At 39.4% G+C, this 24950-nt stretch overlaps 1 protein-coding gene across 2 annotated transcripts in view; it reads left to right on the top strand.

Annotated features, from left to right (window-relative positions):
- PRKCI (protein kinase C iota) overlaps nucleotides 1–2727 on the top strand; it is a 69999-nt gene extending 67272 nt beyond the window's left edge. For both annotated transcript variants that reach the window (XM_058556368.1, XM_058556367.1), the window contains one exon: nucleotides 73–2727. In XM_058556368.1, coding sequence (XP_058412351.1) covers nucleotides 73–160 — 88 coding nt within the window. In that variant the 3' untranslated portion in view covers nucleotides 161–2727. The remainder of the gene's footprint in view (nucleotides 1–72) is intronic.
- Nucleotides 2728–24950: the final 22223 nt, after the last annotated feature.

Raw genomic sequence — 24950 nt, 5'->3', positions numbered from 1 at the left:
TTAACCTTATTTTACCATTTAAATAAACAGTTGAAGAAATCTTGATTATGAAAATTATTTTTCTTTCAACAGTGACATTGTGAGGAAGATTGATCAATCTGAATTTGAAGGTTTTGAGTATATCAATCCCCTTTTGATGTCTGCAGAAGAATGTGTCTGATCCTCATTTCTCAACTATGCGTTTTGCTTGTTGCCATTTAATGCATGGATTAACTTGTTACTAGCCTGGATACATTTTATATTTGCCACCGACAAAAAAGCACTCAATATCTTCTCTTGTTGACTGTAAGAGCCAATTATTACATCTAAGTTTAACTATGAAAGAAAATTGAAACTAGTTTCCAGACAATTGTGTCAAAATTAGTTACACTGGTAATCCAGCAGCCTACTGATGAATAATGAAGTTGTCCTTTTCATTTAAAGGAAATATTTATCACTGCTTTTAAAAAGAGTTGCATATCTGTTTCATTAAGGCACATGGTGGGATTGCATCATAAGCCTCCCATGATTTTTGTCATTTTAAGTCATTTAAGTGTTTACTTTTGGAATAAAAGATTAATTCAAAATACGGCAATTTGTTATGTTACCTATTAGTTTCTGAGTTCTTTGTGTTTAAAAATTTAGCTTTAAATTTTATCATTGCCTTGGATAATTGTTGATTTTTAAGGCGACAGTTATTAAATTGGTAATAAAAGGTGTTGCTTGCTTAGAATTGGGGAATGCAGATTCTCCTTGAGAAATAAAATAGGCACATTTTATTAAGAATCAGATTCCAAATCATTAGCTATTTTTGAAAAACTGATGCAAGTGATTTCTTTAGTATATTAAGGGGTTGCCTTCTGAGCTTGTCTGTTCAGCCAGGACTTTAACTGGAATGTTAACAAATATAGTTCAGAGGATCCAGAATGCAATTGAATAGAAAATCTCTCAGTATATAGAAAGGAAAAAATAGAAATTTAAAATAGATCCAAAAAAGTGCAATGGTAATATTTATTTCTTATGGGAGAGTAAATCCCACAGTTGCTTGTTGTAATTTGATTTAAATAATAAGGAGGCACTCACTTGTTACCAAACTGGGAAAAGCATTCCATTTATCCAGTGGAGACAGAATGTATACTATTTTTTCCTTATAATTTAGTATACAGGAAAAGAATTTCTCTTTCAAATAGTGTGTTAACCATGCTCGTTTCTCCCCCCAAACACATTATCGATACTTTTGGACCCTGTTTATGGAGTCTTCAATGAAATCCAAGAAAAATAATAAAGTAAATATGAATAAATGTTCAGGACACACATATACTCACACACATCACAGTTCCAGCTCCTTCAGTGAGCTTTTGTGAAGTAGGCAACACATGTGACACAGAGGAGGTACATTTCAGGGGCAGAGTTCTTCAGATTATTTTTTATTAATATTAGTATTTAGCAATTTATTATTTAAAGGGATGCCAGAGATAGCATTCTTCTCTTGTTATTTTAAATATTTTTTTATGAAAAGGGACTTATAAAGTAACCAGAATCATTTAAATTACTTCCATTTGCCCAATCTTAGTAAAATTTAATTTGAGGGGAAGTTATCTAGTCTTAAATTTAGAATGATTTAAAATTTGTAGGCATTTAATAAATTATATATATATTTTTTGGATGCTACATTTCATTAGAAATGTAATTTTTCCAAAGTTTCTGGCCGTGTGCTCTTTTTTCTTCAAATAACTAAGTCTGAAAGCAATGAAAACCTCAAAGGAAAATGTTTATATACATTAATATGTTTATTTAACATGTATATACGTTTCTTTTAATACCTGAAAGTTGTTTTAAAACAAAAAGCAGTATTCACTTCAAATCATAACTCTATAGAAAATTCTGACATCTTATGTCAGAAATGTGTTTGTGATCTTGCTTTTAAGTGGTGCTGTTTCTCCTAGGGCATTAGTTCTCAGATTTAAAATGTAGAATAATCACCTAGGAAATTTGTTTAAAATGCACATTACTGAGCCCACCTTAGAATTCCTTTGGGGCTTTGGACCTCATTTTGAGAAACACTTTCTTTATTTTATTCTTTTACTTTGTCTTGTAGTTAAATATCAGAATGAATATTCATGATAAAACATTTTGAGGAGGGGTATGTCCTGAGTTACTATCTTACCTACAATTTTAAATAAATTTTGAATAAATGACTTCTTCAAGTTAGATATCCCCTCAAAAGAAAAATCCATCGACTTTTTAATCAATAATGTTACAAAAGACAAGCATTTTTCTGTGATGAGGTTTTAACTGTTATTCAGGGTGGTCTTTTGTTTTTAAATCTTTTTTTTTTAACTAATAACATTTACTGTATATATTTTATACAGAATTACATTACAAAAATGTTTTTAATTGTGTTCTGTTGTTTGTAGTCTTTAAGTGCCATGCCGATTGTTTTCATATTCTATGGAAGTTCTCTGAAAATGCTCACCAGGGGAATAAGGCAGTTGACAGAATGGTGGAATTTTGGTGTTCTAAGAAAAAATTTATTTTGCATAAGCATGTGGCCAAGTCATTTTATGTGTATGCAGCCTGTATCGGATATCAGGTATTTTGCTTGTTTAGTGCCTGTACATTTACTTTTTAAATTTTGTTTTGATTTTTGTCATGTAGAATACTGCCTTGGTCATCATAATGTAATCTGTCTTTGTGTACCTTTTTTTTACTTTAAAATCTCTAAATAAAATGTTTAATACTCATCAAGATTGGAACATTTTTAATATGTAGCATATTGGAAATTTGTGTAAGAACTAAGGTGTATCAAAATTCGTTCAAGAAGAAAAATGAAAATTTTAGAGTTTGGAGTTCTGCTGTACTTAAAGCAGCATTCTGGGAGTACGGATGTTGTATTGTAGACATTCACTCATAAAATACTGTTCAGTGTTTTTGTAAACTTGCCCTTGTATGCATCTCTTCTATTGGAAAATAAATAAGTAAAAAATCAGCTGAACATAGAACATTTTAACTAGTTTTGTTTTATTTTTTTTTTTAATTTTATTTATTTATTTTTTCCCCCAAAGCCCCAGTAGTTAGTTGTATGTCATAGCTGCACATCCTTCTAGTTGCTGTATGTGGGATGCAGCCTCAGCATGGCCGGAGAAGCGGTGCGTCGGTGCGCGCCGGGGATGCAAACCCGGCCGCCAGCAGCGGAGCGCGCGCACTTAACCACTAAGCTACAGGGCCGGCCCATTTTAACTAGTTTTAAAACTGAAGCAAATTTAAACAGAATCAGAACAGATTATTCCCAGATTATCCCAAAGATATTCCCCAAACACAGTGATCTATTCTACATTTCCAGAACTTCTGCTGTCTCAGTTGTAGCTGGTGTCGGTACATGACAAGTGTGAGCCTGGTGTCCCAGACTTACTGTGACTTACCATAACTTAATGTTTCCTTGCCTTCACAGAGAGAATGAAATCTTAAATGCCTTTACTTTTTTCTTAAATCACTTGTCAGAGAGCTAGGGCCTGTAACACGGCTGAAGACTGATCTCATGTGTCAGTTATTTTATCCTGAGTTCAACTCTTGCTTTTAAAATGGAGTTAAAGGCAATATTAATGAAGTACTGTCTGGGCTATCCCCTAGACCAAATCATAAATTTGGTTGTTTTCTTTAAGTTAGTAGAATACCAAAATGGAGTCCAAAGAGGAGTTTGAAGATTTTGGGAAATTTTGCATTAAGGCATGTAGTCACCAGGGCAACCAATTTCTCTCTGAAAGATAAAGCCGATCTCCAGTCTTTAAAATCCAACAGGTTGGTTTCTGGACAACACCCAACAGCGAGTCATTTGGTATATTTGATGGTCTCTGTGGGTAGCTTTACCCTCCTCTGCCCTAGGATTTTAGGGATCAGTTAAAACCCAGATAGTCTGAGTAGTTGGTATCCGTAGTTTATTGTTCTAGAATATACTGAAATTTACTATGCATGGTACTAAATAAGGCAAATAAAAAGACAAAACCTCTGCCCTTGACGTTTGGTGGTGAACAGACATACTGAGAAAGATGTTCGTCTCCACAACAAACAATCCAGTGGTAAGAGGCAAATAAATGCCGTAACATAGACATCATGTGATCGTGATGGTTTATCCCCTTCACCAATGAAACTTGTATGAGTTTTACTTGACATTCATATGTAATTGATCCATGCTAGACATTTTTCAGATTTATGGTAGATTTCACAAAGCTTTCAGAATTAATACATACGCAATAAGAATTCATATAAACACAATAAGAAAATCTTATGTGCCTATATATACACATAGTATATAGTATAAACATACACATATAGTTTGTGTGTACATAAGATTATTTTTGGCTTTTGTACTCAGAAATATGAATTGGATTTTACATGGGAATAGGAGAGAAAATTGTCAGGTGCTTCTGCTTAGATTTTGTACAATCCATCTCTGAAACTTACAATTAAAATGGATCCAGCTCAGAATTTGAGAGTGATTTTTGAATATGAAATGTGGCGGTGCAATTCACCTTCATGTAGCAATTTGTGCCTTACTGGCATTAACACTGTATTTTTACTCCAATTACTATTTTTAATGTTTTTATTGAAGAAAATGAAATTACAAGTATCTAGGAATTAGGTGGTTTAGTGTGACCTTTTCCAGGATATCTGGAAGTTAAAACCCACACCAGATGGATTCACTAGACTGAGAGAGCTTTAGCTCAAGTTTTCATCGACAGTTTAGCTGGTCAGAAGCAAATTCTACTTGTGTTAAAAAGAGCCCATTGAAAGGCTCTAGCAAAATCCTTGAAAAATTAGATGCTTTGTTTTTTCATAAAAGGGAAGTGCTGGGTTTCTAGAGGCGGTGCCATGTAAACCGGATTTAAAACTTACGTGATATAAGCTTTCTGCAGTGTGAATGGCTATACTTGGTGACTTTTTACATTATTCATAATACATTTAGGAATAAAATCACATAAAGATACTTAAGTACAGGAACCTAATTCTAACTCACATTTTATGGTCTTCTACAGAAAATTTTTTTTCTAAGTCAAATTTTTTCTAGGCACTCTAGATTTTTATTTAAAAGTCAGATTTTTAAATTTAAGGATCATAAAAGCATGTGCATTTGTCAACAGTTTGACTCAAGTTTACCCAGTTTGAAACAATATTTTAATGAGGAAATCTGAATCAGTGTGCCAAAGACTTGATATTTTGCTAAATTATTTTGTTTAAGTTTAAATTTTTGATTCATGTATTTATTGGAGGCTTCACAATGTGTGATTTTGCAGGATTTAGAAAAGTTTTATTGTAAGAAATTTTTTTGTGATATAAGGAATAAATTCCTTCCAGAAAAGTTGGCTTAAATTTAAAACAAATTATGTTATGTTATCCCTTTAGGTAGGGGATATTTCTTATGATTAAAATAAAAATTAACATTCTCTCTCAAGTAGTGAGGTCTGAAGAATATGGAAATGGAGGAAGACAGCAGTGTATCTGGTTCTCTCTCAGAATGGTGATTCTATCCACCTCACCGCCACCAGGGGACAGTCTCTTGCTGTAATGAAGGTCAGAGTTACCCGCACCTCAGCCCTCTGGAGGAGATGGTATAGTCACTGCAGGCCAGTTACCAAGAGGTTCCAGGATTTTATCAGGGCTGATCGTGTGCACTTTGATTTTACAGAACTATTAAAAATCAATATACCATCTGAATTGCTCTTCTGAGGGAGGTCTCAAATATGTTATCTGGGAGTCTGGCAAGGTTTCACAGAACTGCTTTGCCTTCTTTAACCGTTCTGGGTGTTAGACCTTCCACATTTAGTCAACATGATGAGGACCGGTTATGTACCAGGGACTGGGGCTGTACCAAGCAAGAGTCTAGTCATGTCATGTTTCATGCTGTCTGGGCACTTTTCCATCTATGAAGGAGACCTTTAGCTGAAAATAAAACCAGGGTTAATTTTGGTCATTTAAATACAGAGGAATTCAGTTAAAACAAAATCCAAGAAATTGGCCGCATTCTTTAGTTGTGGAACTTTCAATATTAAATACTGCATGGCATTAAAATAGTGACATTCACAGATTTAACCCATGAATGTTTGTAGACATTTATTGTCCATTAAAAACATGATTTCAGAAGAGTTTTACCATTTGCTATTTCACAAACACTAAACACTTTTGTGGTGGATGTTGAAAGCATCAGTTTGCCAAGGAAAGACATTTCCCTGCTAATCCTGTTGAAAATTATTTTCCACCATGCCTCAATTTCAGTTATTTACTTCATTGCCCAAAATAACCGATTGTACAATGTGCTGTAAGTTGCGTTAAACTACCTCACACGTTCTCCTTCACAGGTTTTTCGTCAACAACTTTTTCAGATTTGTTGTGTGTTGACACCACTTTATAATCTGCATATTGTAACTTTGTAGCAAGAGTAACTAGGAAGTATGAAATCTGTCCACTTCAAAGTATTCTTAAAGGTGTAAGAATTCCTTTTCGTATTTTGAAATAGAGGGGAAGGCTTGTACCTGATAACTATACTGAGCCGTGGCGTTTTTACTTCTGTTTGATTTTCAGTGATGCCAAAGAAAATTGTTTCCCAAAGAAAGTTCTCCTTGACGCTAGATCCACCCAAACGGAAATATTATTTATGGATTTTAATAGCTGACATAGGCCAGGCATGTGCTAAACATTTTGCACACATCTCGTTTAATCCTAACAATCCCTCTGACAGTGTTTCCCACCCCAGAGCTACTAAACTAAAATCCTGCTGGTAGAACCTGAGACTTGGCGTCTCAGGCTAATCTCAAGTTAAATGTTGAGAACCACTAACCTGTATTAATATGTACTATTATCACCATTCAACAGATGAAAAAAAATGGAGATTTAGGGAAGTTAAGTAACTTACTCAAGGTCCATATTGTTCCAGTGCCTGTTGCCTCTAAAGACAGTTTATGTGAAATTTGCTCTAAAATCTCAGTCGGCTGCCCAGTCTTTTTGCACCATCCTCTCACCTTCCCGCGCTATATTAGACAATGCTCTGCTGCTATTTATAGGGTTTTCATGGCGGATTTTTTCAAAAGTGGTATTGCCAGGTCCTTCTTCCTAGTCTGTCTTAGTCTGGAAACCCTGCTGAAAGCTGTCCACCATGGGTGACCCTGCTGGTATTTGAAATATCAGTGGCATAGCTTTCAGCATCACAGTAACATGTAGGCGCCACAGTGTGGCAACCAAGACGGGTGTTGTGGTTCCCTGACCGGCAAATGAACCTGGGTCATGGTGGTGAGAGCGGCGAATGTTAACCACTAGAGTACCAGGGCTGGCCTCTGAGAGATTACACACAACTAATATACTGTTTTTCAAACTCTATCTTGTTAACTTGTTGACTGCCATCTCTGTGGGTCTGTTTAAGGCCTTAGTCCTTTCACTGGTTGGCTCTAACTCTGCCTTCCCATGATGTTGCACTCTATCTTTCCATGGTTGGAGCCTCCCACTTCATAGACCTATGAAGTACACTTTCTTTTACAGCCCAGGACTCCTTTCTTTCAAGCACTCAGAACTGTGTGATAGCCCATCAGAAACTGTTCCTATGTCCAACATTTGGTGTGAGCCTGCCCAATGAAATAATCCTGTGGCTGGCCTCCTCACCTAATTACGACTCCCTCAGATCAAGAAGTCTAGGATGCTGCTGATTTCTGGAAACCAGGGTGTCCCCAGAAACACACACACCCCTCTAATCCACTTGGTGACTGCTGGGGTTAGTTTTTTTAGACATCTTGGAATTAGTTATACTCATATGCTGGTTATCTGTTAACTTTGGTGACCAAACCAAGATGTGACTCCAGTAAGGTGGCCTGCCCTGCACTCTCATTCCCATTCCTCTCTGTTCTTGCCCTGCCCAAGCTCAACCTTCCCTCCTCCCTCTTAACATTTCTCCTGTGCCCGCTGGGGCCTTCCTTCCTGGGTAAATGATCATCAATTTTCTCAGCCTATTCATTGTACTTTCTTTCCCCTTCTGACTGTCACATGAAGACATTGCTTTCAAGTGGAGGCTATACATTCTCCTGATGGATCCCAGGGTTTAGTATTCTCCTGATTCCTAACGCCACTGCGTACTATTACTCCTTCACTTCTTTGGGGTTCATGCTATGTGGCTTGGCGTCTGTCATATAACATACTCCTGCTTATTCCATTTCATTTGAGGAAGATTTGGCACCTGGCTCACTGCTCTACCCTAAGGTCTGCCATCCTGACAACTTCAGTGTCTAAATGAACCAGGGAGGGGTCCAACATCCCATCAAACACCAAATCCTGTCCTTTCTTTCTTATCAGTCTTTTTCCTACCACACTTGTTTCCACCTAAGGACCTTAATGCATGCTGTCCCCATGCCTGTTATATTCTCCTCCCCTCCTCCCCCTTTCTGAAGGAGGGCACCTTATATCCTTCAGGCGTGTGTGTCCCTTCCAAAGAGAAGACAACCTAAGGCCACCTTAACCGGTGGATCTCTCCACTACTCTTATCACTGCACTTTCTTTGTTTCCTTCACAGCCTCTCTGACAATGTGTAATTGTATATTTGCTGGTTTATTTTATTATCATCTGTATGTTCCATGAGGACAGCAGCCATGTCAATTCCATCTACTATTGCAGTCCCAGCACCTAGAACAATGCTTGGCACATGGACCCTCCTGAAGTATTTATTAAATGAATAAATATATGAGTGAATAAACAAATGTTAGCTCTGTGCTTTGGAAAGAGAGAGCTCCCACTGGCTTGTGGTTTCACCATGAGTAGAGGTTGACAGTGAAACTACCATGGCTCCAGCAGAGTGGGGACTAAGGAACCAGTATTTTTAATAGACCATGCAGATGATTTTTGTGCTTTAATAAAGTTTGGAAAACTGCATTAGGGATAGGCCTTCACCCATACACTATGTGCTGACCTAGGCTAGAGAAACTTTTCGCTGCAGTTGGGAAGGTGAATCATTCTGGGGTTTTGTGGGATTTCCCAGTACTGATGTAAATGGAAGCTTTTAGAGAAGGCCCCCAACTACTCAGGTAATAAACAGAAATCAAGGGAAAGAGGACTCTTGAAACATTGTAGAGACTGAAAAGCATAGACTAATTTTAGGTGATTATTAGTTTTCTGTTTCGTAAGAGGAATTTAGGAGAGGAGAATATCAGTGTATAGATTGCCTCTGTTGCCTTAACAAGGTGAATCCTATTAAAAATCCTCAATGGCAGCACATTTCCTACTTTGAAGATGGATTTTGTTCTCAGAAATACTCAAAAACCACTTGAGTCAAGTTTAACGTGGGGGCAAATCCAAGAAATATTGTCCTCGGAATTTGGACATTAATCCCCTTCACCCCCTATCGGAGGAGCCTCTGATGGGATGACTTCTCGAGATGACCTCTGGAGGTAAACAGGACATTTTGCTCCTTCTCTTTGGCTCCCAGAAGATGACTTCAGTTCCCCTCAGGGAGAAGAAAGGATGACCCAGAGAACATATTTTCTCTCCAGCACAATGATTCCCAGAAGCTGTGCCTGTTGTCCCTGCACTGAGCTCACTGGGGTAACTCAGGCACTCGCTGTGGACCAAGGGTGGGGAGGGTCTAGTTCTGAAGCTCTTCCAAGCCAATATTTACAGAACCCAGAAGAATGTTCAATTGGTTCTGTACTCCAGGCTCCTCCTGATAGGATTTCATAGGGTTGGAGTGGTGGGGGTGAAAAGAGAGGCATTGCATCGCCAGTTTAGAATCCTTGTCCCTAGAAGCTCACATAGCTGCAGGGTCTCACCCCAGGTCTTTGGGAGTCCTCATGTGTGTGCTCTCGTAGATAGCAGAGGACGTCCCACCCAGACTCCCCCTTTCTCTCTCCCCACCTCCACCCCCACGCCCACCTCCTTTACCACCTGAGTAACCACTGTTCTTACCTCACGCCCCATCTCTGCGGCTAAGATGGGAAGGGGAAACAGGCATTCTGGGGGTGGAGGAGGGGAGGAAAAATTTGGAATTGCCTTGCTTTCATTTTCTGTTTGTTAAATTTTTCTTTTTTAAAAAATTTAGTCACTCCTAAATTTCCTGAAAAACTACCAGACATCTTGCACTGTGAGGATTAATATCCTATGACAGCCATCTCCAGGTCTACATTTAAGATTCATACTGTCCCTGCTAGCATGATTCTTGGGACTTTGGGACTTAAAACAGCATCTGTCTCCTTTTAAACCTGGAGTAACATTACAAAGTCTCCTTCTATTAATGTTTACTTGACAGAAGTGATGTCTGATTTCCCCTGTCCTAATTTCCTGTTTCACCCTCTGACAGGCAAAGAAATGTTATAATGATGGTGGGCTGTACTGAATATTGCTTTTGTATTGTAGGTTAAGCAGGTGTAGGTGGGAGGACCCAACTGCCATTTCTAACACCATTTGTATGAAAGATCTATACATCAACAGAAAGATCTTCTGTGTTCCAAAGGACAGACAAATAAACTCATCAACTTAGTGTTACTGTGGAGACAGTCTCTATGTGTATGCATGGGTGGTCATACACGTAACATACATAAAGGTGATGCCTTGGGGCATTTTCCCTATGATAACCCTTTCGGGCCTTGGTGAATCTCTGGCCTCACTGAATATTACCTAGTGTGGGCTACACAGCTCTAGTGGATAGATTCGTAAGGTGATAGAAGTTTATTTTTTCCTCTTCTATCAGTCCAGGACAGATGCTCTGGGTCCAGAGCTGGGAGGATGGGGCTGTTTCTGATGGACATTCAGAGCCCCAGGCCAATGCTGGCTCTGCCATCTTCAAACCATAGGAAGGAGAAAGGCTAGGAGGCATACTCACTGGAGGTGTGACCGCCCAGGCCTGGAAGTGACTTGCCTCTTAGGCTTACATTGCTTTGGCTAGAACTCAGTTCTGTGGCCTTTCCTAAAGCAAGGAAGGCTGAGGAATGTCAGCCAGCTGTGTGCCCAGGAAGAAGAGACAAATAGATGTTGGTGGCCTGCTAGATGCCTCCCCCATGCTGGTGCAGAGTTTCTTTCAGACTGAGTGGAATCAGATGAGAAGCCCTGAATTGACCCTTGAAGGGGCATCAGCATGTTTCAGGCTGAGAAGGATCAGGTGGGAAGTCCTGAATTGACACCAGAGTGTCATCAGCATAACTCTTTCTTGGTTCCTGGTGGCTGCAGCTGCTATGGCCCCCTTTGACTTCACTCTTCGATCCCTGGCTCAGCTGGACTTCCAGCTTCTTCCTTTGCTCTCCTCCGTGCCCTGCTCCCAGTCAGTATGGCCTCAGGCTCACAGTCTCTCCTTGCTACCAGGATCTGCCAACTGAGTTTCCTTGTCCCTTATTCAGCTGCCCACTGCATTCCTTGGCTTTTGGCTCACGTGTCTTGTGACTCCCCTTCTGTTCTTCCTAATGTGGACAACAGCACTGGGGCTCTGAGCCCTTGCCCTGATGCCCCGTGCCCAGGCCACTGCCCTTGATGGCCTCCCTTTGGCTTTGGCACTTTGGTCTCCTCTTTTGTTCCCCTCGCCCCCATCTGACCTCCCTCCTGGCTGACTGCTGGTTTGGCCTTCTTGAAGCTGTCCCTTTCACACTTGAAGACACTCAGCTTTTCACTCCCCCAAACTCCAGATTGCATCTGTGTTAAGGGCCTGGGGCCTCACCGTCTCCTTCCTGTGATGAGCTCCCTAGCTGGAAATCATCTATGGCCCAGGCAATTCAGAAGACATATAGACATAAAATACACTCAGTAAGAATCCTTCCCTTGTCCATTAACCTATGTTAGCAGCCTTCTAATGATGGCATTTTTTATGTAGGTGATCTGCCAGCCTCTTCCCCATCTAAGTCAGAAACCCTTGGTCTGTATTTAGCGAAGCTCTTATGATGCCCTAAGTATTGTGGCACATACATACTTCTTTATTTATTCCACAGCACCTAGCACTTACTAAGCACTCACTAAATACTATCAATACTAGCTTTTTCCTCATCCATTTATTATTTTAAAGGAAATTCTTTTTATAGTGAAGATTTAGTTGATTTAAACATTGGCTACTCAGCCCTTAAAATAAATAGTACAAATGAAGCAATGATAGAATAGACAATAGAAAAGGCTGAATATATAGCCCTACTGAGGAAGATTATATCAAAAACTAAAGAGTAAGGGGGTTGAAAGACTATACTAGAAAGAGGTAAAGCTAGATATTTACAAAGCTTGCTTTGTTATTGTACTTATGTGGCTGGGCTTATTTTTCACAGTATTATAACCACATTTTGAAATGAGGATCTGTCTTGATAAAAATATGGCCATTATAAAGAGAAATAGCATGGAAACAGGCTAAAAGTTGGCCTGACCGGGAAATTCTTTGGAGGTTCATTTATATATTTTGGCTACATGGACCTGGAGAAGGAATTGTAAGTTATGGAATGAGAGTCAACATTTGAAAAGGGAGATCAGCTAGGTAGGAAAAAAATTCTTCTTTATAGAACTCCACTCATTTGAAATGAGGGAAAAAACTGATGGATGGTTTAAGAGGAAATGTTTGACTGAAGCCTGCCTGCTGTACCCATAGCTACCTGCCCACAAGAATGTGGCTCCCTGGTGAGAGCTGCACTAATTATAGAAAAACAAGTTGAGTGGAAGAAGATGAATTATGTAAATTTACATTGACTGAGGATCCTGTTGGAGCATTTAGGAATTTTGATTATTAAAAATAAACCTAGGCTTTTCTTACATTGAAAAGCAATTTAAAGCTGAAGGATAATTTGTTGTCATCTTAGAATGAAACCTAGATCAGCCAAAATAACATTTATTAACATTACTGTAAATTACTTGCAAGTAAAAGCCATTCTGTGGATTTGAGAGAAATATGTTTTATGCTGTAAGTTTATATTTTATTTTTTGTTTATAAAAAAAAATGCAAGGTCCCAAAAAAGTCACATTTTTCATAAATCCTCACTGTTAAAATGGAAGCCTGCAAATTTCTCTGCTCCATTTCAAGCAGTTTTCTTATTCTAAAACATAAACCTAGCTTAAAAACAGGATTAGAAAACAATAAAGAATGGAAAGCCACTCAATCTTCTAAAAGAAAACATTTTTTGTTTGTGTTCAAAGATGGGCCATTGAAATCAATACTTCAATAAGGATGCTTAACACGATTCTTTACACATTTAGAAATTTGATAAACTCAGGTTTAGTGACTATGTTAAAAGCAAATGAAACTGGTATTTAAAATTTTTCTTAGTGAAACATTACTGAACACCTAATTTAACATGCTGTAATTTTAAATGAATCTTTTTTCCTACTCAGACACATTGGAAATGCAGCTAAATTGTTTCAGTCGCCCACTCACTGAACAAAAAAAATGACTTATTACTTGCTACATGTCAGGAAGGTGAAGGGTCTACCGCGAAGGCCGCACAGTTCACAGAGAAGGTTCTTTTCTCACTCTCCACCATCATAGCACTCTAAGTGGGGAAAGCACTGTTACATCGGGGGCAGGAAACTGTGCGAATGCAAAATGCCCTGTGTTTATTGCCACTCTTAACTCCCCAATATGTGTATTTTAATAATCTGTAGTTCAGGGGAGAATACCCCAGCCTTTTTCCAAATGCAGATCTCACTCGATTTGTGTTATACTGCAAACCCCTGTGCAGACAAAGGACAGCTTGAGGATACCCGGAGTGTTCATATTTAGCACTGACACAGCACTTTCATCTGTAACGTGCCTTACAAACATTAACTGATTAAGAGGAACAACACTCCTGCAAGGTATTTAGCAGGACGCAAAAATGAAAATCTACAAGCAAGACAGCCAGGATGCATAAATCATGAAATGTTAAATCAACTTGACCTGAAAACCAGCAGGACTCCCTCCCCCTGTTCTTGCCATGACCATCTTTGGGGAAAGGCAAGGAGTTAGATTTTACGCCAAATGATGGTGAGGGGGTGATGTCTGCGTGGAGGTGGGTGGGAGGACTGTGATAAAGTGCTAAGTATCACATTTGTAAAGGGAAATGTTCTGCTAACTCAGAGAAGGGGCTTGAAGAATACAACCCTTTTAGAAGTACGCCAGAGAATAGAAAATCAATATAGTTTAATTAATCTACTGCAGATTGACTTCACATAAAGGAGCTCCAACCAGGGAAGTGCCATGCTGGGAAATCTGACGGTGCACAGTTGGAGAGTCTAGGAGAGCAGGAGAGTGGCCGGTGGTATCATCTGCATTTTTTGCTCTTCCAGGAGGTGGGGGAGGGCATCACGACTGTCCTGTGGTCTGACTGCACTTTGCTCACTTGCTGTACGAAAGCAATCTCAACAGGTAACAGCCTTACACAACAGTGAGTGGAATCAGTTCAGTAGCTTCTATAGAAGGGAATGGAGTGTTGTTCAGAAGAATCTACAGTTCAGGGCATTGGGTGAAGAAGACTGGGATTCTAACTAGGGCTGTGACCCGAGTCTCTGCTTCTTCATCTGTGTATGGTTTAATAATCTCTATCTCACAGGAGATGCTAGAAAATGAAATGGAACGGACTTCAAAGTGCTTAAGAATTGTAGTTCTCTTCTCCTTACTGCCTTGGACGTGCTGCAGAGATGAGGCAGGTATAGTTCTGTCTTAACCTCAGGAGGTCTGCCATGGTCTTAGCAGTTCTAGAGTCAGGACACATCTCAGATGCCCTCTAAAACCCCTGAGGTGCACTGTCTAACACAGCGGCCATGGGCCACATGCACTATTGAGCACTTGCAACATGTCTACTCCAAACTGAGATGAGCTGTCACAGCAGACTACATGCCAGATTTCAAAGACTTAGGGGAAAAAAAGAATGTAAAATACTTTATTAATAATTTTTTAATTTATTACCTGTTGAAAATACTTTGGACATATCTGGTTAAGGAAAGTATATTAAAATTAATTTCACCTTTTTTTACTTTTTAAAATTGTGGCTGTGGAAGACTTAAAGTTACGTATGGAGCTCACATTAGTGGTTCACAGTATGTTTCTATTGGACAGTGTTGCCCTAGAACACAACTCTCGAATATCTTAGATCACACACTTCGTCTGTGAAAAATATGAAGTTTGGGAATGCACCCCCCAAGTATATAAATTTTTTGTTTTGTTTATAAGTATACTTTATACACATTAGAAAACATACAAGCACACATATGAATAGGAGTCCTAATATCTTCTTCCCACAACCCAGGGATCACCATGTGTACCTCTGGGGTGTGCACATGCCCCTTTGGAAATCGCTGCCTTAGAACTGGCTCTTGAGGCAAAGGACCTATCTGTCACACTCTCTTGGGGAGTAGGAGAACTTCTTGATTATAATTGGAGAGAAACAAAGTTACAATAAAAATTGTAACAATATACAGATTACATAACTACAACCAAGTACAACATTACAAATGTAACCACGTGAGTAAGAAAAAAAGGCTAACAACCTGCTCCCCTCAGCTGCAGCTGCAGAATTTTGTTGGGGAGAGGGTAAGGGGAAAAGGGGCAGAGTGAGAGGCTCTGAGATGGAGCCCGGAACTCTCTCGACACAGAACTTTACATAAGGTTGGGAGGATGTCAATTGTTTGAATCAGAGATTTTGGCCCAAGAACCGAAGAGATTATGGGCTTGGGCAAAGAATGGGGACCTATGTGCACTAGAGACCAGAGGACCTGCCCATATATTCTAGAATACACACACGAGACCATCTGGGACTCATGCATGACCTCAAGGAGGGGGAGAACCCCAAATCATGACTGAGATTAATTTCCTGGCAGCAGTATTATTTGAATTAGAGATACACGGAAATGTGATAAGTTCTTAATGAAAAATAATGAATAAATGTACATAGTTACATAATTTAAAAGGTCAAATAGAAATGAAAATAAAAGTCCCTTGTCCCACCTCCACGCTCCAGATTCCCGCTTCCCAGGAACAACCACCTTCAACTTTTTAAGCTGTTTCTTCTCATATTTACCTCCATATTTCTAAATATGTCTTCTCACTATTTCTGAAGTTATTGAGTTTAATATATTACCTAAGGACTTCTTACTATGGAGGATGAAAGTTCAACTCTCTCTCTCTCTCTCTCTCTCTCTCACACACACACACACACACACACACACACACACACACACACACACACTTTACGGCTCCTCCCTCCTCTCAATATAGTTATATCACAATTCTACAATTTCGGTTTTAATAGAGTATTTACATTAGTATGACAATGCTAATTTTATTCACAGCAGAGCCAGGTAATGTATTATGATTTTCATTCTTGGATAACTTTTTGTTTTTTCTAGCGTTAATAAGTACCTTAAAAAAATGTTGCTTAGTTTTCTATTTACCTGTTTAGCACTCAGTCATCTTCGAACTATCTCACCAGATAAGTAAGGCTCTCTCAATATGTTCAAACACTAGGAAGTGTGTCATTTTTCTGTCATTTCTCATCCTCCTGCACTAATCTGGACTTGTCACCCCGAGACTTCCCTTCACCATCAGTCTCACATTTCTCTTTGTCCTCATCTTTTGCATTTTTTTGTTCTTGTGGTTTATACTTACTTTATTCATTTACTTACCTTTTATTGAGGGTTTGGGAAGGTGCAGATATTATTTTTTCTGGAGGGCTGCTTATCAGGTAGTGGGAATGACACTTTCCAACCTCAGTCTTGTAGAGCAAAATTCATAGCATTCTCACGAGAACAGCAGCATCTGAAAACCATGACTAGTGCAACGCAAATGACACACTGAAGAGAAGTTCCTCCTCCCAGTCGGAGCTGACTGCAACCATCTGCACAACAGTCAGACTTCACGGTAGAATGTAGAGTCCTCTTAAACTCTAGTAACACACTAATTTTGTTCTATAAATACTGGATTTAAGTAACTCATAACAAATCATTTTGTAAATTCTGGAAAGTAGCTCTTAGTCATATGGGAAAGTAAACACTTATGTGATTGTGGGTCATTTGTCTCTAAGAACCAAAGCAACTCCTACGGCCAAGAGTGGAACATTTTGAGCAAAATCAAACTGTAATGGATTGAGATACATAACACATGCTAAAACCCACGAGTTCATAAGGATACAAAAAATTGAAACCACAAAAAGAAAGAAAAACTCCTAATCTTTGGAGGATGCTCATTATTCTGAAAAATGGTAAATAAAAGGAAAGAATCAAACATTCCGCCTTTCCTGAAAAACACTGTACCTCAAGGTAACCAATAGATGATAAAGGAGAGTTCTTTTTTAAAAACATTTCCAGCTAATAAATGAGGAAGGAATAAATGATATTGCAACCCCTAATGAAATAACAGATCCAGGCAATGATCATCAACGGTGACTGAATCCATTTGCTGAAAACCGATGGGGAACTTGGCAATAGATGGGTCAGGCTGACAACACCTGAAAGCACTGATCGATCTCAATATTACAAAAAAGAGAGACAAGCAGACACTATGTGTCTCATGTGACATAAATAGGAAGTAGACAACACTGCCAGTAAAATATTCTTGCCAACAAATCACACACAATCTAATCAAGTCTCTAGATTTTACTACCACTACAATGGAAAACAGAGGGGGCAGGAACATGACAAATTGACGTGATAGGGATGTGGTCAACAAAATCATCAAAAATTAGAATATAGGAAACTCTACAGGACAAATCATGCAGTTTCTTCCCCAAATAAAATAAAGGAAAAAGGAGGACCTGCAGATTAAGAGACTCAAGAAACATACCCAAGGGCAGTATGTGGATCTTGATTCAAACACACCAACTATAAAAACAAGCAAACAAAACCTTGTGAGACAACCAGGGAAATGTAAACACTGACCAGACATTTGATAACATTAAGGAATTATTGTTAATTGTTTAAGGTATGACACTGGTATTGTGATTGTGTTTTAAAAGGACTTCTTGTTGTTTAGAGATGCGTAACAAAGAGAGGCTTATTTTGCCTGCCTTCCTTATGCCACAAACTTTATCCCACAGGGTTGACTCTCTTTACAACACAATCAGAAAGCTAGTATAGATGCCCAGGCCCCCTCTGGTTTGCCACAGAGCCTGCTGTATGTGGGGCCTTGGAGTCATTCTAGGTCTTCAGAGCCAAGGAAGATCCAGGGTAGTCTGCCACTGTGAATGGTAGTAATTGCTGAGTGTGTAAATGTGTGCCAGAGTCAGTGATTGGGAGTGCTGGGGCCATGGTCAATTGAAGAGCACATGCTCTGTCTGATGGCATTCAAATTCAATGATAGATAGAGGGAGAGAGTGAGAGAGAACAAACACTGGAGACCAAAAAGTACAGCTCGACTATGTCCTTTAGCAAAATTCATGATCCCTGCTGTAGACCTAAACCTATATTTGAGCTGAATCTAGACTTTTCTTGGAAGTACAACTTTTGGCCATATCCATCTCTTTGATAGTCAGTAGAGAACTCTAGTGCCCAGTCAGAGTGGATTAAAAAATATTATGCTTATTCAACTGACATAGCAAGAATGGGTAAGGAAATGCACTACCAGGAAAAAGGCAGCCTCTTGAGGAGCCTGACTGTGTTGATTTAATGATAAGAATCTGTACACCAAGGGTGTCAGCCAGACAGGAAATCCAACCTGGTGGAAAGTCAGATGTGTCACAGTCAGGACTGACAGGCTGTGGCCACACTGATCGGCTCCAAAGGGCATTCTTCATACACACAAGCATATCTTAGACTTCACAGTTACCGGAGATTTTCCGGGGCACTGAAAGGGAGTAAAGGGGCCGGAGGGGGAATTAGGGGCCTAAGAAAGAGGCAGGAAACCTACTTCTTCTTTCCTCTTTGTGACTGATTTTTATTCAATTTAAAAATAATTCTGAGGTTCTTCCTAAATAATAGAGAAATATCAGAATGTGGTAGGAAACTATTACGAATACCCAGGGTTTTTGGTGTGTTTCAGGATCTTGCTGATAGGATTATTAATTTATTTGGTGGGTTAGCAGAAAGGCTGAGTGGATCAAGGCTTCATTGTCCTGCATTGTCAAGAAAAAATACTTATTGGGAGTACCATGTAAAGGAACCATACCAAGCCCTGAAGGGGATACGGATATGAATAAGATGCAGTTCCTGCCCTGCCAGATCTTACAATACAGACGAAGATCTAATTTCATAAAATTACATTCTAAGACAGAATGTGGTAAATATAAATGATTGTGAGATTAGGAAAGGCTGAGATGGACAGGCAAAGCTTCACAAAAGATCTGGGAATTGACTAGCTTTGAAGGGTGGCCCGAATTTCAGTAGGTATTAAGGGGAGAGAGAGCCTCCTTCCCATCTACTTCTTTCATGGTGTACTAGATAGTTCCAGTGCCTGCTTGTCTGCATTCCCTCCAAAGAGGCTGCCTTATCCAAAGGCTCTTCTAGGCAGTCATATTTTAATGCCCGTGACCCACCCATTGCAGGTTAGGCAAGAGGTTGTTACCTGATCCACGACAGTCATTCTCAAGTGTGGCCTGAGCAACACAGTCTGGCTTAGTAAGACTTTCTGAGCCCATAAGGGTCTCCTTCTTGACAACTTAAATGTAGAAACATGGAAAGAGCTCAAATGAAAAGACGCCACGTGTAAGTCAAAGCTATGAAGAAAAGAAAGGGGTACCAGGCTACCTAGGAGCCTAAGGACTTTCCGGTTCCAGTTACAGGTCTCTTTATAATCCTCCACCTAGAAGTGATTTGAAGTAAACAGAATGGATATCTCTTCCTTAACCAAATTATCCGATTAAATTATAGGGACAAGATGAATAGAAATAGTAACAGGGTTTTGTTTTCCTCTCTTAGCTCTGAGACTCTTAGTACAAAAACCTTGAAAGTCATCTTAGTGTTTATAAGGTGGATATCGCGCTCACACTTGTATGCGAGAGGAATTGCATACACAATTAACGAGAACTTTCAGTTTCTCTTTCTCTTACCTCCAACTTCTCTCCCTCCCTCCCTCCTTCCTTGTCTCATGGATGAAATGAGAGCAATGAGAAATTAAAGGTGGGAAATAAAATCAAACTAGGTGTAGAGTCAACACACAACCATAGCTGGAGGTACTCTACAAATTTGATTCTGTGCTTCTAAGAAGCTGGGGGGAAACATGGTTAATAACAGCCTTTTCAGTATTTGTAAGACAGAAGCAAAGCAGTTGAGAGGCAACAGAAATTTCTCTCTCGCATCCTCATAAAGCGAACGCCACGTCATCCTCAACCAACAATTGACAGGTGGCTGTTTCTTAGAAAATCTCTTATGCAGATGGAGAGCATAATACCAAAATCCTCCCAAGGAAGGGAACTCTCCTTGTTTAAGTACGAACATTTCTGATGGTTTGATTTGATCAAGGAAAAAAATCTAATGGGGAAAAAAATATAACATGCTTAGCAGAGTGGATGGCCTTCTGGTCCTCTAGGCAAACTTTGACGACTAGCCTTCCTCACAACTGTACTTCGATAAGAAGTAAAGAGCAGAGAGGTTATAGCCTGAAGGGCAGAAAGTGGATACAGCTGAGTAACAGCAGATGCAGATTTCTGACATTTTAATATGTGGACCATCGACGGAGCAGGTGTTACGGCTGGCATCACTTTCTGGAAGCAAGAAGCCAAACCTGAAAGAGGCAACACCATAAGATCTGCCAGGTTGGGTAGAGGTCTCAACTGAACGTCTGAGCAGGTGTGGGGCTGCTGGTGGAGTCACAGAGGCCTGTGGGAGACTGGACTCCAATTTCCTATTTGTTTTGGCTCATCATAATCTCTGCAGTGTATATTTCATGGAGGGACTTAGCAGTCTACTTCAGTGTGGATGATTGTTTACAACTAAATAATTTTGTAACATTTATTGGCAAGTTCTCCATTTTCCTAGAATTATGGTAATGCAGTGTTTATTTTACCTATTTTTAAATGTGTAAACATACTGAATGCCTGGCACTTGCCCATCCAGGAGAAAGTGACTAACGCACATGAGGAAAATATTATATAGAGCTTTATTTGACAAGCTGATTTATTTAAAAATCAACAAAGTGGCTAAAGGAACTTCAGGGTAGTAATTTCACATTTATATTAACCTTTAATGAGCCCATGTGGTTTCTTTAAAATCTATATTACCTGTGTAAAGAAAACCTATTCATTAGAAATCCAGTCGCTGATTTTGGTAACAGAGCCAATATTCATATCCCACAGAGGCCAATTCTAGTGAGCTTTAAGATCTAAGATATTTAACTTTGTGAATACAAGACTTTATTATCAACACTTATTTCCCATGCTGTCAGTTGAAAGAATATGTCGACCACCTACTGTAACTAATTCATCTGGTAAATGGTTGAGACACTAATGGATAAAACAACAGTGTTGTTAATATTTTTCTTAGGAAAATAACTTTTATATTTATATTAGGCATATTTATAAATAACCATTTTACTGCCTGAGGTTTTAATATATAACTTTATAATTTATTTATAAAGAAAAATGTATATGTCAATTTCAATTGGCTAATTCTGTATTTTTTCTGTTAAATTGTAGAAGGAGAAAGTCTAATTGGCCTAATTAATTAGTATCAACTCCTCTGAGCCAGGCTTTTTAGGTGAGGCTAAGCCTCGGTTGTTGGCCAGCCTATGGTCCAGGTCCCCACTCCTGATCCATTCAGTGACCACCCTTTGCTCAAGGAATAGTCTAAGACCACAGCAAGGGACTATGAGCAGGGGGGCTTCTGTTAGAAGAGGATGGAGGAGTGACATAACATGCACCATGATTGATATGTTTCATATTAGAAGTTTCCAATCTTTCTGTACTGTGAAGAACATTGGTGTACATCTTCATTATACATCTTTTTGCATTTGTCTACTAACTTTGTTAGGATGAATTTCTAGAAGAGTAACTCTTGAGTCAAAGGGTATGAAAAATTTTAATTTTGTTAACTGTCCTGCCATATTTTTACCATTATATTTCTCTTGGTCTCTTAATATTTCACTTACTGAACACCAAGAATATAATACTTACTCTCTCTTTCCATGGGTGTAAACATATAAGAAATAAAATAAGTTTCACTTCTGTAATCAGCTCAAACAAAAATGGTTGAGTCTTTATAACCTTGTTCTTTTCCTTGTATTTCTGTGAAACAGTTTATGAAAGAATTTTAAGGTTATTTTGGGAAATATCCATATCTCTAGAATGTTTTTTATTTCAAGAAAAGGTTAGAGCAGCTTGACTGCTGCTAGGAAGGCTAGAATCCAAGAGAGAGAGACAGACAAAGTTCCAGGTGCTCTTTTTCACTTCATTTGCAAATTTTGTAAAAGATTAAAAAAAAACAAAAACAAACCAAATCGCCCTCAGAGTGGTAGAACAGCTGACAAAGTTTGCAAAGTCAGGCCTGGCTCTCCTCTCAGCTGTTCTCGTTTGTACTCTGTCCTGCCTGCCTGAGTGGCTGGTCTGAGAGATCCTGCTGCCGATCTTGTCCCTAGTCATACTTCAGGCAAGAGAATTCTTCCCTCTACCTTTTCTTTACACTTCCCTTGGTGTAGAGCTTCTCAAACTTGAGAGGGCAGAGAAGCACCTGGGAGTTTATTTAAAGTGCAGATTCCTGCACTCCAACCTCTGAGATTCTAATTTGGTAGTTCTGGGGCCCAAGAATCTATATTTTTAACATTTCTCAGATAACGCTGGCCCAGGTGCTTGGTAAACCCCACTTTGAGAAAAATTGCTTTGGGGACTTAATGGGTACTTTTTGGGTGGGAGGAAATCAGATTTAAAGTTTTCCATTTGAAAAAGTTTTTCTATAGAAAAAATTGGTTACACTACTCTTTGTTTCAGTAAGTCAGTACTGGGTCTCATCAAACAACTTTCTGAAAGAGAATCTGGAACTCTGTCTCCCCAGTTCTTCCCAACCAAGAATGCTGCTGGCCCTTGCCTTTTCCTCCTACCCATCCTTTTTAGTCAACTCATCTGTCTCACAGTCTTCCGTTCCTAACCCCTCTGGTTCTCCTGTTCTTGTCGGGCCATGCCAGAATCCACTGAGGAGCTCTAGAGTTTCTCCCGATTCCACTTTAGGAATTAATAATTTGAAGACACGTCCCTGGGATGGTCGGGGAGAATGTGAGAAGGTCATGTGGCTGTCTGTCAGGGACAGATCCAGCCGATGTTATCTAGTTTAATTAGAACCTGGCTCTTTGCCTTGAAGGTTCAGACACTGGATTTTGTCAACAAACAAGATTGGATCTGGTCTGAGCAGGTTCACTTCAACCAAACTCACAGCACCTGGTGTGGACAACCAGTGTCCTGTATTTGTTTACAGTTAGAAAGGAACTGGAACATTTGCATTGGCATGGACCTCCCCAGTGCAAGAGGTTTGGGAAGCCCAATTATAATCAGAATTTCGCTTCATGAGTAAGAAGTCAGAATAAGAGAGGTTAAATATGTAATTTGTTTTCTGGACACCTTGAGGCTGATGCATTCACCTCCACAATCAAGATAGTTTTGGTAATCTTGCTGCCCAGTTATGGCATCTGAGGGATACATTTATTTTGCAGATTTCTTAATGTAATCAGTTAAATTTTTCTTTGACAAGAACCATTTTATCTCTTCAAAGTGACTTTGCTTCTTTGTGCCTCTCTCTTTCCTTCCTTCCCCTCTTTGTTCCTTTCATTCTTTTTGTTTGTTTTACAGGTAATTCTTATTATCCTTTAAGCATCTTAATATCCTTTTCCCAAGTTATTGCATGGAGTGGGAGGTTGGGATGTAGTTTACAATGACCGGGTCAGGCACTTCGTAGTTGTCCCCTACTGTTTCTGCACTACTTTCAATTTTCTTTTGATTCTTATCTTGACACTGCAAACCGACTTTACTATTTGCATCTTGTCACAGAAAAAAACCCATTTTCAATGATTAGACAGGTATGCTGTCCAATATGGTAGCCACTAGCTACATACAGTGACTACTTAAATTTAAATTTATTAAAGTTAAATAAAATAAAAAATGTGGTTTCTTTGTTGCACTAGTCACATCTCAAGTGCTCAACAGCCACATGTAGCTAGCTAGGGGCTCCCTGCTGGACAACATAGATATAGAACATATCCATCACTGCAGAAAGTTCTATTGGATAGCACTGGCCTAGAGACTCCTACATGTAAAAGAAGTGAGAAGATCTTTAAATATTTTACATTCCAAAGGCAAAAAAAAAAGGTGGGCTGTTTTAATTGTTTGATTTTTTTTTTTGGTTGAAGAATCTAACGCTAGTGAGAATTGGCAGTTGTAATTAAGTCCAGCGATATGTAAAATTGAAGTGGGCAGGTCTTTGTGCCACTGCCCCATCCTTCCACTTCTTCCTGACTCTTTTGGTTGCAAGTAACAGAAACCCACTCTGACTAGCTCAAGCAAAAAAGGGGGTTCGGACCAAGGATGCGGGAGTATCCAAAGACAGGAATACAGCTCAGCCTGGGAACAAACTGGACCCTAAGACTTGAGTCTTCTCAGCACTCTATCTGCTCCTCTCTTTGCATCTGCCTCATTTTGGTTTCTCCGCTTTTCCACTCCCTGATACAGCAAGTATGACCCCCAATAGCTCCTGAGATTATATTTCCTCCATTCCATACATTAGCCAGGCTGAGGCTAGACTCTTTCAGTGTTCATTCCAGACATATCTGGGAAGGTGTTCATTGGCCTAGCGTGGCTCAGGTGTCTATTCCTGGTCCACGTGGCGGTAACTGGGGGCAAGGTCAATCATGGTTGCGTGAAGCCCTGCTGTCATGGCCATGTGGTCCAGAGCGGGGGACAGGAGCCAGGAAAAGACACAGAGCTGGGCAGCCAACCCCACGGGAGGCCACTACAACTCTCACTCTACCATTTGGTGGCCCAGGACTCCCCACTCTGGTCCTTTTACCTGAGCTTTCTCTCCTTGAACTATACCACGAATACACTATATTTCTACATCCTCCTTTAATTAAAGTTTCTTTACCTTGTGTACCATTACAACAGAAT

The sequence above is a fragment of the Diceros bicornis genome, chromosome 15 (genome assembly GCF_020826845.1).
Source record: "Diceros bicornis minor isolate mBicDic1 chromosome 15, mDicBic1.mat.cur, whole genome shotgun sequence".
In the NCBI taxonomy this organism is placed as follows: domain Eukaryota; kingdom Metazoa; phylum Chordata; class Mammalia; order Perissodactyla; family Rhinocerotidae; genus Diceros; species Diceros bicornis.
Note: the sequence above shows the minus strand (reverse complement) of the source record. Positions and strands in the feature narration are given on the sequence as shown.